The sequence below is a fragment of the Myotis myotis genome, unplaced genomic scaffold (assembly GCF_014108235.1).
Source record: "Myotis myotis isolate mMyoMyo1 unplaced genomic scaffold, mMyoMyo1.p scaffold_m19_p_3, whole genome shotgun sequence".
Lineage (NCBI taxonomy): Eukaryota > Metazoa > Chordata > Mammalia > Chiroptera > Vespertilionidae > Myotis > Myotis myotis.
This window is the reverse complement of record NW_023416335.1, coordinates 168,240,254-168,254,289: the sequence shown is the minus strand read 5'-3', so window position 1 is coordinate 168,254,289 and position 14,036 is coordinate 168,240,254. Positions and strand designations below refer to the sequence as shown.

Below are 14,036 nucleotides of genomic sequence, written 5' to 3'. Positions count from 1 at the left end.
ACTGCAAAATATTCCCCCGGCTGAGCTAAGAGGAGGTTTTTAATAAGGGAGAGGAGAGGGAAGAACCTGAGGGAGAGTGGGCCTTATTGAGAAGGGGTCCCTTTTGTCATGCCAAAGGCTAATAGGAGGACACTGGGCCCCCTAAGAAGTGAGTGAAGTGCCTAAAAGAAACCTGAAGACAAAAAGTTAAAAAAGAAAGTGCATAGCTTACAACTTTGATTGGGTGAACCTAATGCTGAATTTATCAGCCTTGGCACTGTTGGCATTTTGGGTCATGCAATTCTTTGTTATGAAGGGCCACCAGTGTGGGATAGAGATTAGTGACTCAGTCAGAAGGCAACCAGCAAAAAGCTCCTAGCTTTTCAGGTCCCACAAAAATAAGATATTTTCTTAAGAGGATAGTTAGTCTAATAATAATATTATGGGATGTTTATCAGTATCCTTGGCCTCTGCCCACCAGATGCAGGTAGCAGCCCCCTTGCCCCTCACTTATGATCAGCAAAAATGTCTCCAGACATTGTCAAATGATCTCTGGTAGGTGGGAAGGTAAAATTAACCTTGTTGGAAAACCACTGTCCTAAAAAATGTATTTTCTCCCTATGCTGGGCAAGACTTTTTCCATCCCTCCTATAGCCACCTTTCCCATTCTCCTGATCCTACTCTAAAGAACTGTACAATAGTGGGAAGACAGCAAGTTCCTCAACACACACAAGAAAGAACCGGAACTGTGTGCTTCTTACTATAATAATCGGAGACATATCAGGAAGATCTAAAATGAATATGTTTTATCCTTTGATAATTCCAAAATTATGGATTTTGTCTTTGCTTCTAGAGATTTGTATTCTTTGCTCATTATACAAGACCAATTCTAAGAAGAGATGCCCAGCAAGATCAAACATATTTGCTGAATTTAATGAATGTTTATGTGAGGGACCCAAGAAAGCCATGTGTCAAGATCAGTTAACAAGAAACTTTGTTATGCATAAAAATCGTCTTTACAATCAGAGTTGCTGAAGAATGCCCTTCTAATATCTTGGCTCATGTGAACCAAACCCTTTCCTTCGCTTACATCCCCTTCCCTTTGTCTTTTCTCCCTTCCTTTCCTTCCCTCCTTCCCTTCTCTCTTTCTCTCCCTTCCTCTCTCTTTCTCTGTCCCTCCTCCTCTCCCCACCTCTCTTTTTCTTTCCTCTCTGAGAACAGAAAAAAAAATGTGAGAAGTAGATTATGAAGACTTAATTAGGACAAAAATATACCTTCACCGGAAGGAAAATTATATTAATGAGTTCAGAAGATTATAAACTGCTGCATCATTTGTGTAAATGGCACAACTGAGTCATTAGTGTAATTGTATGATAGAGCCAGAGGCCTAGAAAATTGTGATGTATGTTTCTTCTATTGATTCTGATTTAGGATTATTATTATAAAATCTGTAGGGGAAAAATTCCTCTTAGAGTTAAGCTAATGAACTGAAACAATCGCTAAGAAAGGCAGCTTAATTAATGAATATTATAAATTGAATAATGTGTTTCTACATAAAATATAAATCTTTTCCCCTTATTTACTTTTTGGGTTGCAAATTAAGCAACTGATGATGAATATTATCTTCCGGCCCCTCATTGCCTCTCACAAACTGTATGAGTAATAGTCATCTCTCTCAGCCTTGGTTTCCCTCTCTTTATGAAAGTTAAGAGATTGAGTGAGATTATTCTTAAGAATTCTTCCATCTCCAAAATTTTATGGTCATGAGGAAAATATAATTCACATCATCTGAAAGCGAAAGAAAAAATGGCAATTCTACCAACTATGGAAGGTAATTACTCTGTGGCATACATAATTTCTACCCCAGAGCTATAGGCTTATAAAGTCAAAAAAGGCTTCTTTTATTGATCAAAGCTGTTGACGATAAAGTACAGGGTATTGCTCTTTGAGCCTTCTTTAAATTAGAATGTCTATGATTAATTTCAGATGGGGGAAGCAAGTTTGAGAGACCGCTGGGAACAGAGCTGAGCATGTCAGTTTTTTTAGGTTTTATCAAGGAGCTCTTCAATAGGAAAAAGGAGCAGGAATACAGAGGCAAAACAAAACCAGGACTCCAAGAGCTCAGCCGCAAACCAAAGAGTAGCTCTGCAGTGGTGTCTTCACCTTTATTCTGGAAAGCCTCCTACTGCAAGGATGTATTTGTTACTAAAACTCAGAGAAAATAAAGCCCAATCTTTATCAGAGAAATGAAGTCCTGCTCTGGCCTTATGGAAGCTCATTTGTTGTTGTTGTTGTTGTTATTAATCCTCACCCAAGGCTATTTTTCCATTGATTTTTAGATAGAGTGGAAGGGAGGGGAAGAGACAGACAGACAGAGAAACATCCCCTGATTGGACTCGAACCCGAGACACTTCCGTCTGCAGGCCCATGCTCCCTACACACTGAGCCAAACTGGCTAGACCTTTCAGCCCTGAGGGCAAAACCCCCACTAGAAGAGTCATTTCTTCATGGTGTCTGTGCAGATGCTGATATTAAAGTGTGGGGAGAGAGGGATACAAAGTGGTAAAAAAAAATTATTTTATTTTTCGTAGGAAAGCAAACAAAAATTTATTGACCACAACAAAAATAAACTTAGGGCAGTGAAACAAGGAAGGACATAGAAGAAGCAACAGGAGAGCCTGGGCTGGGCTGCTTGGCTCACTGGGAAGTTGGAGAAAACGGGGCCTTGGTAACATGTTCAAAGGGTTAGTTAGCCCAGACAAGGTGCCTCTGCCCATTGTTTCCCTGGTTGCAAGTCTCATGGGTTCCCTTAGAGGTTAGGGGATACGTGCCTGCTGGGGAATGGCAGAGGAAAGGGAATGGCAGGCATGCTCCCTGGAGGGAGAGTGCCCCAAGGTGGTAGAATGTAAGCATCCACTTCCTTTCCAGGAACCCTGAATACGTGCCCACCCTGCATAGTCTAACATAAAATGTTTGTCAAAAATCACCTGACTTGGGACTACAAAATAAAATCCACTCATATTCCCTAGTAAACCCAGCTTTTGTGTAAAAATGTAAATTCTCATATTTGTAGACCTACTTGTAGCAGATAGGAAATTTAAGGTCAAGAAAGTCTCCCTTCTTTAAGTAGAAGCATAGAAAAATAGTGGTGCTAGTTGGAAATACTGGCATATCAGGAAGGAAATTCATCCATCATATGCCAGATCTTGAAATTCTTGGCTTTGGTTCCTGAGGCATAAAAATCATGGCCTGAACAGCTTTTCTTAAAATAAATTTGGTCTTCCTTCGCATTCCTACAAAGAGACACTTCATTTATACCATTAGGTACTTTGGAATCTCAGGGGAAATTTTTCCCAAAGTAATAGAAAATTAACAGTAATTTGTGGGATTTTACTTGTAAGGGAAATGCACTGAAAGAGGTAAAGACAAAGCAAGAAATTGTCCGTAAGGGGTGACAGCTAAGCTGGTCCCTGAATTGACAGCCAGCAGACAGGCTTGGAATGATAATGAACCCCTTGAAAATAGCCTGCTGCTGTGAAATGCTACTCATTCAACACGAGGCCCGATTGTGTGTCATGTGCTCTCACTCAAAATCTCCAACATTTTTTAAAAATATAAGAAAGCAGCCCAGGCGGCCTGGCTCGGAGGTTGAGCACTGACCTATGACCCAGCAGGTCACAGTTCTATTCCAGGTCAGGGCTCAGGCCCGGGTTTCAGGCTCAATCCCCAGTCTGGGGCATGCAAGAGGCAGCCGATCAATGATTCTCTCTCATCATTGAAGTTTCTATCTCTCTCTCTTCCTCTCCCTTCCTCTCTGAAATCAATGTGTGTGTGTACACACACACACACACACACACACACACACACACACACACACACACTGAGTGGCCAGATTGTTATGACCACCCCATCAGTAAGTACTTCGTTGGGCCACCTTTTGCCTTCAATACTGTGGCGATTCTTCTTGGCATTGACTCCACGAGATGTTGAAAGGTGATGCGAGGAATCTGACACCATGCCTGATGAATAGTACTGTCCAGTTCTGTGAGATTTGACGGTTGTGGAACCAGCTGCCTGATGGCTCTTTTAACTTCGTCCCACAAATGCTCAACTGGATTGAGATCTGGTGATTGTGGGGGCCACCTAAGCAAGGTAAAGTCTCCCTCATGTTCTTGAAACCACTTCTGCACAATACGAGCACCGTGGCATGGCGCATTGTCTTGTTGGAAGAAGCCATTTCCATTGGGATACGCCATCAACATGATAGGATGAACTTGATCAGAAATGATACTTAGGTATGTTGTGCTATTCAGACATTTATAATGATCTGGCCCTTTAGCAACTTCAGCGCGAAATTATAGCTAATTTGCCTACAAACGTCAGGTGGTCATAATAATCTGGCCACTCAGTGTATGTATGTATGTATGTATGTATGTATGTATGTGTGTGTATATATATATATATATATATATATATATATATGTATGTATATGTATGTATATATATATATTTAAATTAAAAAAATAAGTAAATAATAAAAAGAATATAAGAAAACAAAGAATCACTAAGAAGCACAAAAATGTACACAGCTTTTTAAGTCCCTAAAGCCAAGGAATCAGAAAATTGCTGGTGTTCTTATTTTCAATGAGCACATCTTGAAATACCACACTCTGGGAGTGGCAATTTCATCTCAGATAGTTTTTTTGTTGTTGCTGTCAACCATTACTTTGGAACTAGACTTATCGATATTACCAATATAACCACAAACTGTGTATTTATTGAAACTTGTTCTTTTCTATTCCTTTTTTATGTTGAAAATACCTCCATAGTCCTTCTTCAAGACACTGCCACTAAGGGGGATTAAATTTTGTCTAAAGAAAAAGTGCACAATTTTTCCCATACTGTGGAAATATTTGGGATGAACTGATAAAAAAAAAAAAAGCAAGAATTTGTAAATTCATTGGCAACTCTATATATTTTCTTCCCTCAGAATATCTTTGGTTATTCTCTATTGATTGGGAAGTCACTTCTCATTAATTTTTATTTCTATCATTTTTTCTATAAATACTATATTTGAATTTTGAGGCAGGCCCTTCCCTTTGCTCTAACTGATGAATGGGATATCAAGTAGTACACAGTATGATCACTATAATATAGTACTTAAAGGGGACACACCAATACAAAGGCATAAGGTAGCAGTTTTATTATAGATTCATATTATTACTGGGAAGTGTTAAAAGCCACTTTCCCTAGAAAACTCTAAGTATTCTTTACACATCCCTCAGATAAAAATTATAAAGTTGGAGGTACAGTAAAAAGTGATAAGAATAACATTTTAAGTGCTCTCCAGTTTTATGATTCTACATGTGTGTTTTTTTCTAACATATACTTATAAAAATAAAAAAGAAATTCAAAGGAATGTCTTATTTGGCACCCACATTTCCTCAGACCCCATAGTCTTCAAACTCCTCTTCCACACCATTTTCTTTCACATTCTACAGGTAGGAACCTATACAATATGAAGTTAATAAGTTGTCTTATCCCAGGACTATCTTAAAACATTATGAACACTCAATATATCCCTGAACAGGACTCTTGATAGTACTATAAGGTCCTGATATGATGTTTTATAAAACAAACACAAGCAAAAATTTTATGATGTAGTTATTCAACTGTACTGCCCAAAGGTATGAAGAAGGTCAATTCTCTTTAATATTCCCATTTCCCAGCACTCCAAAATCTATTTCTTAAAGATATAAAATTATTTATGTTATTATTTCTCTATTCAAAAATCTACTCTCATTTAAAGGAGATTCTATTTATGGGTCGTTTCTCAGATTTGCCATAGAATTCACACAAGTATAAGTCCTGTTTGTGTTTAAAATTAGTATAATACTGATTTGTTTCTTAAGTTGATCTTTACCTTCCTATCAGGGAGTATAAAACTTTCCCCAGACTCACAATTAACTACCAAAATCAATACCATATGCTTTTAGCCCAGCCGGTGTGGCTCAGTGGTTGACCATCAACCTAGGAACCAGGAGGTCATGGTTCAATTCTTGGCCCAGGTTGCAGGCTCAATCCCCAATACAGGACATTGCAGGAAACAGCCGTTCAATGATTCTCTCTTATCACTGATGTTTCTATCTCTCTCCCTCTCTCTCCCTTCCTCTCTGAAATCAATACAAATATATTAAAAAAACAACAACAACAACCATATGCTTTTGCTTATGACTTGTTTTGTTGTAAGAGAATATTTATGGAAGACTTCTACAAAGTTAGAATTTCTTTTAGAAACTTTAAAAAGAAATTGAAGACATAGAAAAATATGATTTTATAAGGAGCCACTATTTACCTGTACATGAATAGTCATCAATCCTGATGTATCCAGTTTTACAGATGCACATGAAGGAGCCTGGGGTGTTGACACACATGGTATTCTCGCGGCAGTAATGGCGCCCTTCAGCACATTCATCAATGTCTGTGAAGAAAAGGTAGGGGAAAGAAGTCAATAGTGGCCAATATTCTAGAGCAGGGGTGGGCAACCCCTGGCACGCATGCCAAACATGGCACGCCAGTAACTTTTGCCGGCATGTGAAACCCTCTCTTATAATCTTCCATTTACATTTTTTTCTTAATATCGACTTTTTTATTTTTCATATAAATTCAGTGTAGGTACATCTTAGATAAATAAATAATTTTACATAACATGTATACATTAAAAATAAATGTATTTTTCATCACCACATACTGTGTTTTTGTGGCTCGAATGAATTTTATTATTTCTTCAAGACTCTTCACATACATACACCTTAAGAGACATCAAGTAGGTGTAACATGTTCTCAAAAAATTAGGGTTGGAACGCAGAAGAATTTTGAGTCAGACATTTTGCTGGTTTGGCACGCACTCACAAAAAGGTTGCCCACCCCTGTTCTAGAGTTTCTTATAATTTTCTTTGGTAGGGAGTAACAATAGTTACTAATTGAAAAGCATTTTTAAAAAGTATCCAAGTGCTGGACAGTTTGGCTCAGTCAATAGAGCATTGGCCTGAGGACTGAAGGGTCCCGGGTTCGACCCCAGTCAAAGGCACGTACCAGGTTGCGGGCTCAATCCCCAGTTGGGCGTGCAAGAGGCAGCCTATCAATGATTCCCATCATTGATGTTTCTATTTCTCTCTTCCTCTCCCTTCCTCTCTGAAATCCATAAAAATATGTTAAAAGTTTTTTTTAAAAAAGGTATTCAAAACATCTTTAATAGGAATGTTTGGTGTTCAAATGACAGAAACTATAAAAGTTTTTCCAGCAGCTCTTTCTGAGGTTTCAAACATGTCTACGTATTTCAACTTGCAGCATTCTAAATATAATTGGAAATTTCCAGTGCATTCATCTACCTGTGTGTGATTAACAGAATCAGAAGGTACAGATTGGGCTGCCTTACAGTCTTGGAAGCTTCTATTACTGAGGCTATCATATATTATTTTTTGATTCACTGGCTGTTCTGTACACTTGGTGAGACCCTGCCAGAGGTGAATAAAATATTCAATATACACTAGGACTTCAATAACTTCACTTAGAGATATGAAACCAATAACATGTAGCTTATTAGAGATACAAGTAGAGATACAGCTATCCCAGTAAATGTCAGGACAGAGATGAAATTACAATGTAGAGACCTGATATAAATGAGAAACTGTAAAATAAGGTATCATAGTGAAGAACTTCTATATTAATTCATACACCAAGTTTTGAGTATAAAGACTTACAAATGTTAAGCCATAATAGGCACTAGTACTAATTGGGAAGAATGTGAATTTTGACAATAAAACTGTCCCCATTTTATAGCACCTCTATGCATGGAACATAAAGTATTTTACAAATATTTTTTTATTATGTAAAACTCTTAATTAAGGGACTTAATGCATTGACCAGGCAAGGTTATTCTCCACCAGAAGTCTGCTTTCTCAAATCCTTGTGGCGAATTCATAAAGTAACGTTGTCCTCATTTGTACTATTAAGAGAAATGGATCAATTACAGGACATAACCAGGTGAGCCACTACCAAAGAAGTCGTGCTATTCATATAACTTCAACTATGCTCCCAGTCCAGAAAGCATCAAAAGAAATAATTGACACAACCACAGGAAGCCATATTTTAGAGTCAGAGGTCTCTTGGCAATCATCTGAGCTAACTACATTTTTTTTTACAGATGGAAAAACTAAGATCTAGAGCAGTGGTTCTCAACCTTCTGGCCCTTTAAATACAGTTCCCCATGTTGTGGCCCAACCATAAAATTATTTTTGTTGCTACTTCATAACTGTAATGTTGCTACTGTTATGAATAATAATGTAAATATCTGACATGCAGGATGGTCTTAGGCGACCCTTGTGAAAGGGTCGTTCGACCGCCAAAGGGGTCATGACCCACAGGTTGAGAACCGCTGAAGAGACTCAATTTTCCACTCAACTTTTAAATGAAAGTCCAAACAATAAATTCCAAACCTCTTAGCATACAAAGCTCTTCCCAGTTTAACTCTTATTTTTCCATCTTTGTATCTTATGACCTCCATCTCCTTTTCCCCCTCAGTGCTTTGGGTACACTGAGCTTCTGATTATTCCCTGAATGGGCCATGTTCTTGCATAACTATGTGCCTTGGCTTATGCTTTCTCTCTACTCCTTCTCAGCCTACTACAACCCAGTGGCTCTGGTCCACCAGTGCACGCATCTGTCAGAAATCTGTTTAAATGTCTCTCTGTGAAAACTTCCCTAATGAAGTAAAATGCTCCCTAGGCACTGTTCCCTTGGAGGTTTGTAAATGTTTACATTTTAGATCCATCCATTTTACCTTTTTAATTTTTGTGAGCCTCTTCTCCCCAATAAGCCATATACTCCTCGAGGGCAGGGATCATCTGTTTACATTTGTTAACTCTGACTGCACATTATTTTATCTAGGATGCTTTTTAGAAACAATGGTTCTTGGATCAACTCCCAACCCCCCCTACTCCATCCAAATTCTGATTTAATTCTCTTGGTGAAACACAGGCAATTTTTTTAAATCTTCTCCATGATGAATCTAATGCAGGAGTCAGCAAAATTTTTTAGTAAAGAGTCAGATGCTAGATATTTTAGGCTTTAGAAATCATCGGATCTCTGTTGCAACTTATTAACTCCATTGTTGTAGCATGAAAGCAACCATAGACAATATGTACATTGTGTTCTAATAAAATGTTATTTATAAAAACATATGGGGAATAAAATTTGGCATGCAGACCACAATTTGATTAGCCCCGGACTAATGCATAACCGTGTTTAGAAGCACTGAGAATTTAATTCACTTTTGTATCCACAATACCTCGTAAGGTGTCTAGGACATTATGGGGTCAATAAATGTTACAGGATGAATGAATAAATGCTTCAAGGCTAGCTTAAGGAAGACCTAAGAACGGCTCTCAGATTTTCTGACTTATAGGATAATATTCTTTTCATGATAACATGCTACTTCTCAATGTTTGCACTGCTCTGCAAGGAAAATACCACATTCAATTACAGTCTGAAAATTAAACTACAAGCAACCTGGGGGAATATGATGAAAAACTCATTTGCTTCCAGGGTCTTAAGATCATAATAGGAATGATGGGATTATTGATGTGTTCAGCTTGATCAATAGACTTTAACCCCACTCCTCTGAGAGGGGGCTGTGGAGAAGAGAAAGCTACTGAGAGCCATGGCAGGAGTCCTCTGGCCTTATGCTTGGGAGCTGGAGGGATGGCCATGAAGTTCACGTGCACAAAGGCATGAAGAGTTCACCTTTGGGGATAAAACAACCAAGAATAATGAACATGACTCAGTGAAGACACTTTGGTTCTCAGAGGGAAGAATTACTGAATACACTGTGGAATCTGCTCAAAGAGTCGTTCCTGTGAGAGGCCACAGGCCCTAGGGGAGTGAAGGAAGTGGCTTCAGTGCCTAGAGCAGGGCTAAGTCCTGGAGGAGGGAGCTTTAATTATTTAAGGCACTGCACCTCTCTCTAGACCAAGTACGTCAAACTCGCAGCCCACGGGCCACATGTGGCCCACAATGAATATTTTTGTGGCCCAGCCAATATAACGGTATATAAGGAATGTTTTAATAAACATTTGTAACTTAATTTTTACAATATCCTGTTATACATAATTATTAATAACAAACTACAACGTTTGCTAATGACTGGTTACTATAATCATGTTGCATTCATTTCCCTTACACACCTTACGCACAGGCGCACCATTTCTCTCCACTGATACTAACAGCAAATATTTTAGCAGCCGATTGCCACGTCATTAGTCCTGGACTGACTCACTTGGTGTGTGCAACAGGAAATATTTCACTTTCGGAGAACAAGAAAAATAGGTTTATTTGCATTACGCTTATTAATTTGTGCAGGTATTTGGTGTCTGGTATGTTAATGTTCAAGAAAAAATATTAATTTTTATTAAAATGTCCTATTATTTTATGTTAACAATTATTCATTTATTTCAGCCCTTTGTAGTCAGCATGTCTCTATTGAAATAAACCTACGTTTCTATGAAAATTGAAGCTTTTGGTTTTTTGAGGCCCACAAAACTTAAACCTTATTTACTTGGCTCGTGTTAGCCTTTGAGTTTGACATGCTTGCTCTAGGCAGTCTCCTAGGGAAGGACACCTAGCCCAGCAGGAGTAGCTACCAAACGTGGAAACCAAACTCATGAGTATAGGTGACGCATCCGCATCTCTTCCAAGAATACTACAGGAACGGGAACATGGACAGTACTGCGTCCTATAGGAGGAGATGGGGAAAAGACACAGTGACTTAGGATTATTTCTATAAATGTGGCCCTAGTTACAGCCACACGCTATTGGAGAAGTTGGTTTATAGGAATAATTTGCTATAGGGTAACACTCTGTTTGTTGTTGGGTCTACATGTTGGGAGACACTGCGCTACCAGTTTCCTTTTGTAAATGTTTCCCTTTTAAGCTAACATATGGTCAGAGAAAATGTAAAGTTGGGTCATAAACAAAAACAAGGGACCTAGTTAATGTGAAGCCTCTTAGGAACTTGAAGGATCTGGATCAGATAGAAATATTGGATCCAAGACCAAAAGATATGGAATGTCATGCCTATTTCTTGAAGCACTATTGTGAGGGGAAAATAAGTAAAATACCAAAACATATAGTCTCAACACTGTACACCTAATCACCAATTGCCTTGTTAAATTTCTCATGCCCAATCTTCAGAAAAAGAACTCCCAAAGAGCCACATTTACATACCACAACTGCAAAGCTACATAAATGTCATTTCCACTGACATAGGCAGATACTCACAGGCACAAAAATGGCAAAACTAAAAAGGAAGCTGATGTAAAATCACGTTCAAACTTAGTCCAGGGTCTATTTTAGTTCCAAATCCCAATTCAAAAACGTAGTCAAATTTTCACAGTTCAATTCAATTCTCTACACTTTATTGAATGCTTCTCTGTCCCAGTCTTTCATGGACTTTGAGTCATATTGATGACCCTAAGAGTTAGAACTACAACATAGGTGGATAGTATGGGGAATTGAGTGTGCTTCCATATAACTTTCTCTTAAGCAGAGAGAGCTGCACCAAGTTGGAAAGGGTTGCCACAGAAAATATCTTCCTGCCAAATATTCAAACGTGAATTGGATGTGCTATAGAGATAACAGCAAAGGGTGCTTTCACTGGACCATGTGGCTTTTACCATCTGTTCAAAATTTAGTACAGAGAGAGTTAAAGCACTGACCCTGTCTTGAAAGAGTTTACAATCCAGGAAACAGTAATATCACCACCATCATCATCCAGTTTGGAGCATTCTACATTTTCAGCCTGCATTTTAGAGAGCAATATCTCTAGAGATTCATGGCTCCTTGAAAACAGAGTTTGGCATAGTCAAATAAGGCTCAGGACCATTATACTACTGTACTCCCCCCAGACTCCTCCTTAAATTCACAATGAACATGAGCCAATTACAGCTCTAGAATATCTAGTTTTTCTTTAAAAAGTTAATTTATTTATTCAACAAGTATATAATGGACATGCATCATACCCAAGTTCTACATTAGGCAACAGGCAAATTCTAGCTGGAGAAATAATACTTAAATGACAACGTTATAAAGTGATACATACTATATAACAGGAACATACACGAAGTGCATTAAATGGGCAGCAACCAACTTTTTTAAATCACAGTGCTTGTTTGTTCTGAGCACCTATTAATGTAGAACACATTTGGGAATTTATATTTGGTGATATAAATCATTTTATAATTTTTCCTTCCCCCAACCTGAGGAGCTGATAACAAAATTAAGAAGCCAGAACATAATTACATAAATAACATCATGAGGTGGTTTATGTTAAGTGAGACAAACCAAGAAAGAAAAAGAAATGAATAGAAAAGAAAAGAAAAGAAAAGAAAAGAAAAGAAAAGAAAAGAAAAGAAAAGAAAAGAAAAGAAAAGAAAAAAAAAGCATGCACTACAAGGAGTGGTATTTAGAGGAAGGTTGGTGACTAGGGCATAGACATTTGATGGGAGTAGCAGGGCTTGAGGTGGATTTTGAAGTAGCCTTAAAGCGACAGATTTGCACAAAGTTGGAGGGGCTGCCACAGAAGAGAATTTCCTGTCAAAGTGAGATGCTCAAAGATGAATGGGAGTAATGTAGAGACTCAAGTCTAGTGTAGCCGACACAAGCAGGAGCATATAAAATGTTGAGAAACTGAATATTCTGTCTGATTGGAGTTTGCACAGAAAGAAGAAATGGAAATACAGTTATGGGATAAGAGGTACAATGTGCATACACATAATTATACAACAAATATGAGGAAGGTTTAATATTTTCTCTGATATAAAGACATTAACACATTTAGAAGAAAGGGAGTAGGGAAATGGCACAGAAAAATAAATCTCACAAGAGTTGGCAAGTCGGTGTAATCGTGGAGTTGATAAGAGAGGTACAATCAAGGAGAGAAGAATGTTCATAAATGAATAAAAGTCTGAGTCTTAGGTGGTTACTAAATTAAAGACTTAGTTCTCCATATTACTTATCAATGTCTGAAAATATGCAAAGTCACCTATTAAATTATTTGTTAATATGTCTGTTATCTATAATAATAAAAGCGTAACATGCTAATTAGACCGGATGAAGCCAGGGCTGTGAGGGAAGCCTAGGTCCTGGGTCTGGGGTACCAGAGGGAAGCTGGTGCCAGCAGCCACGGGAAGGAAGGCCTACTCTTGCACAAATTTTGTGCATTGGGCCTCTAGTCTATTTATATTGAAATATAAGATTCAGGAGGATCTGTTCTAGAACAGTGGCTGGCTCTCACGAAGTATCTGCTGAATTAATCCTTTCATGGCTTTTCATCTAGAAGGGAAAAAAAATAAGTATCCTTATTCATACTAGTCTGACCCGGAGCTCAACTTGGCAGTACAACCTTCTTCCCAGTACATAGTTACTCCGACATGGGCTTTTTGTGGGAACAGTGAACATAAGCCATGGTGATGAAATAGTCTTGCATAGTTGAAACACTGCAGTGGGAATAAAGAAACTTAGATCCCAGTCCTTGGCTCTGTGATAAACCTGACAGGCACTTCACTGTCTGGACATTAATTCCGTTATCTACAACAGCACAGACTACACATTCCCATCATTACCAGTCCTCATGCTTCAGTATGAGGTTGCAGTAGGGAATCCGATTCTCCAGAAACCTGTAGGATGCACAGTCATACTCCACTAAACTTAAAAAGCAGAAGTAAACAGTATCTCTTCTACCTGAACAACTTCTCTTGCCTCAGGATAATTCAAGCTGATCTACTTTAAAACAGAAATTTATACATTTATAAATTCCCTTTTATCCTATCTGAAAGCTGAGGCCAACTTTGTAATTATTGCGAATCACCGATTTTCAGATCTGAAAGGAACTTTAGAAATCATCTAACCGAACCCCAGTCATTTATGATGGACGAAATGGAGGCAAAGATGCCAGAGACAAACTAAAGAGATAGCAGGGATCCTATCACGACACTTTTGTG

At 38.3% G+C, this 14,036-nt stretch overlaps 1 protein-coding gene across 3 annotated transcripts in view; it reads right to left on the bottom strand.

Annotated features, from left to right (window-relative positions):
* Positions 1-14,036, bottom strand: part of NELL2 (neural EGFL like 2) — a 364,677-nt gene that overhangs the window by 143,965 nt on the left and 206,676 nt on the right. For all 3 annotated transcript variants that reach the window (XM_036301575.1, XM_036301574.1, XM_036301573.1), the window contains exon 14: positions 6,335-6,460. In XM_036301575.1, coding sequence (XP_036157468.1) covers positions 6,335-6,460 — 126 coding nt within the window. The remainder of the gene's footprint in view (positions 1-6,334; positions 6,461-14,036) is intronic.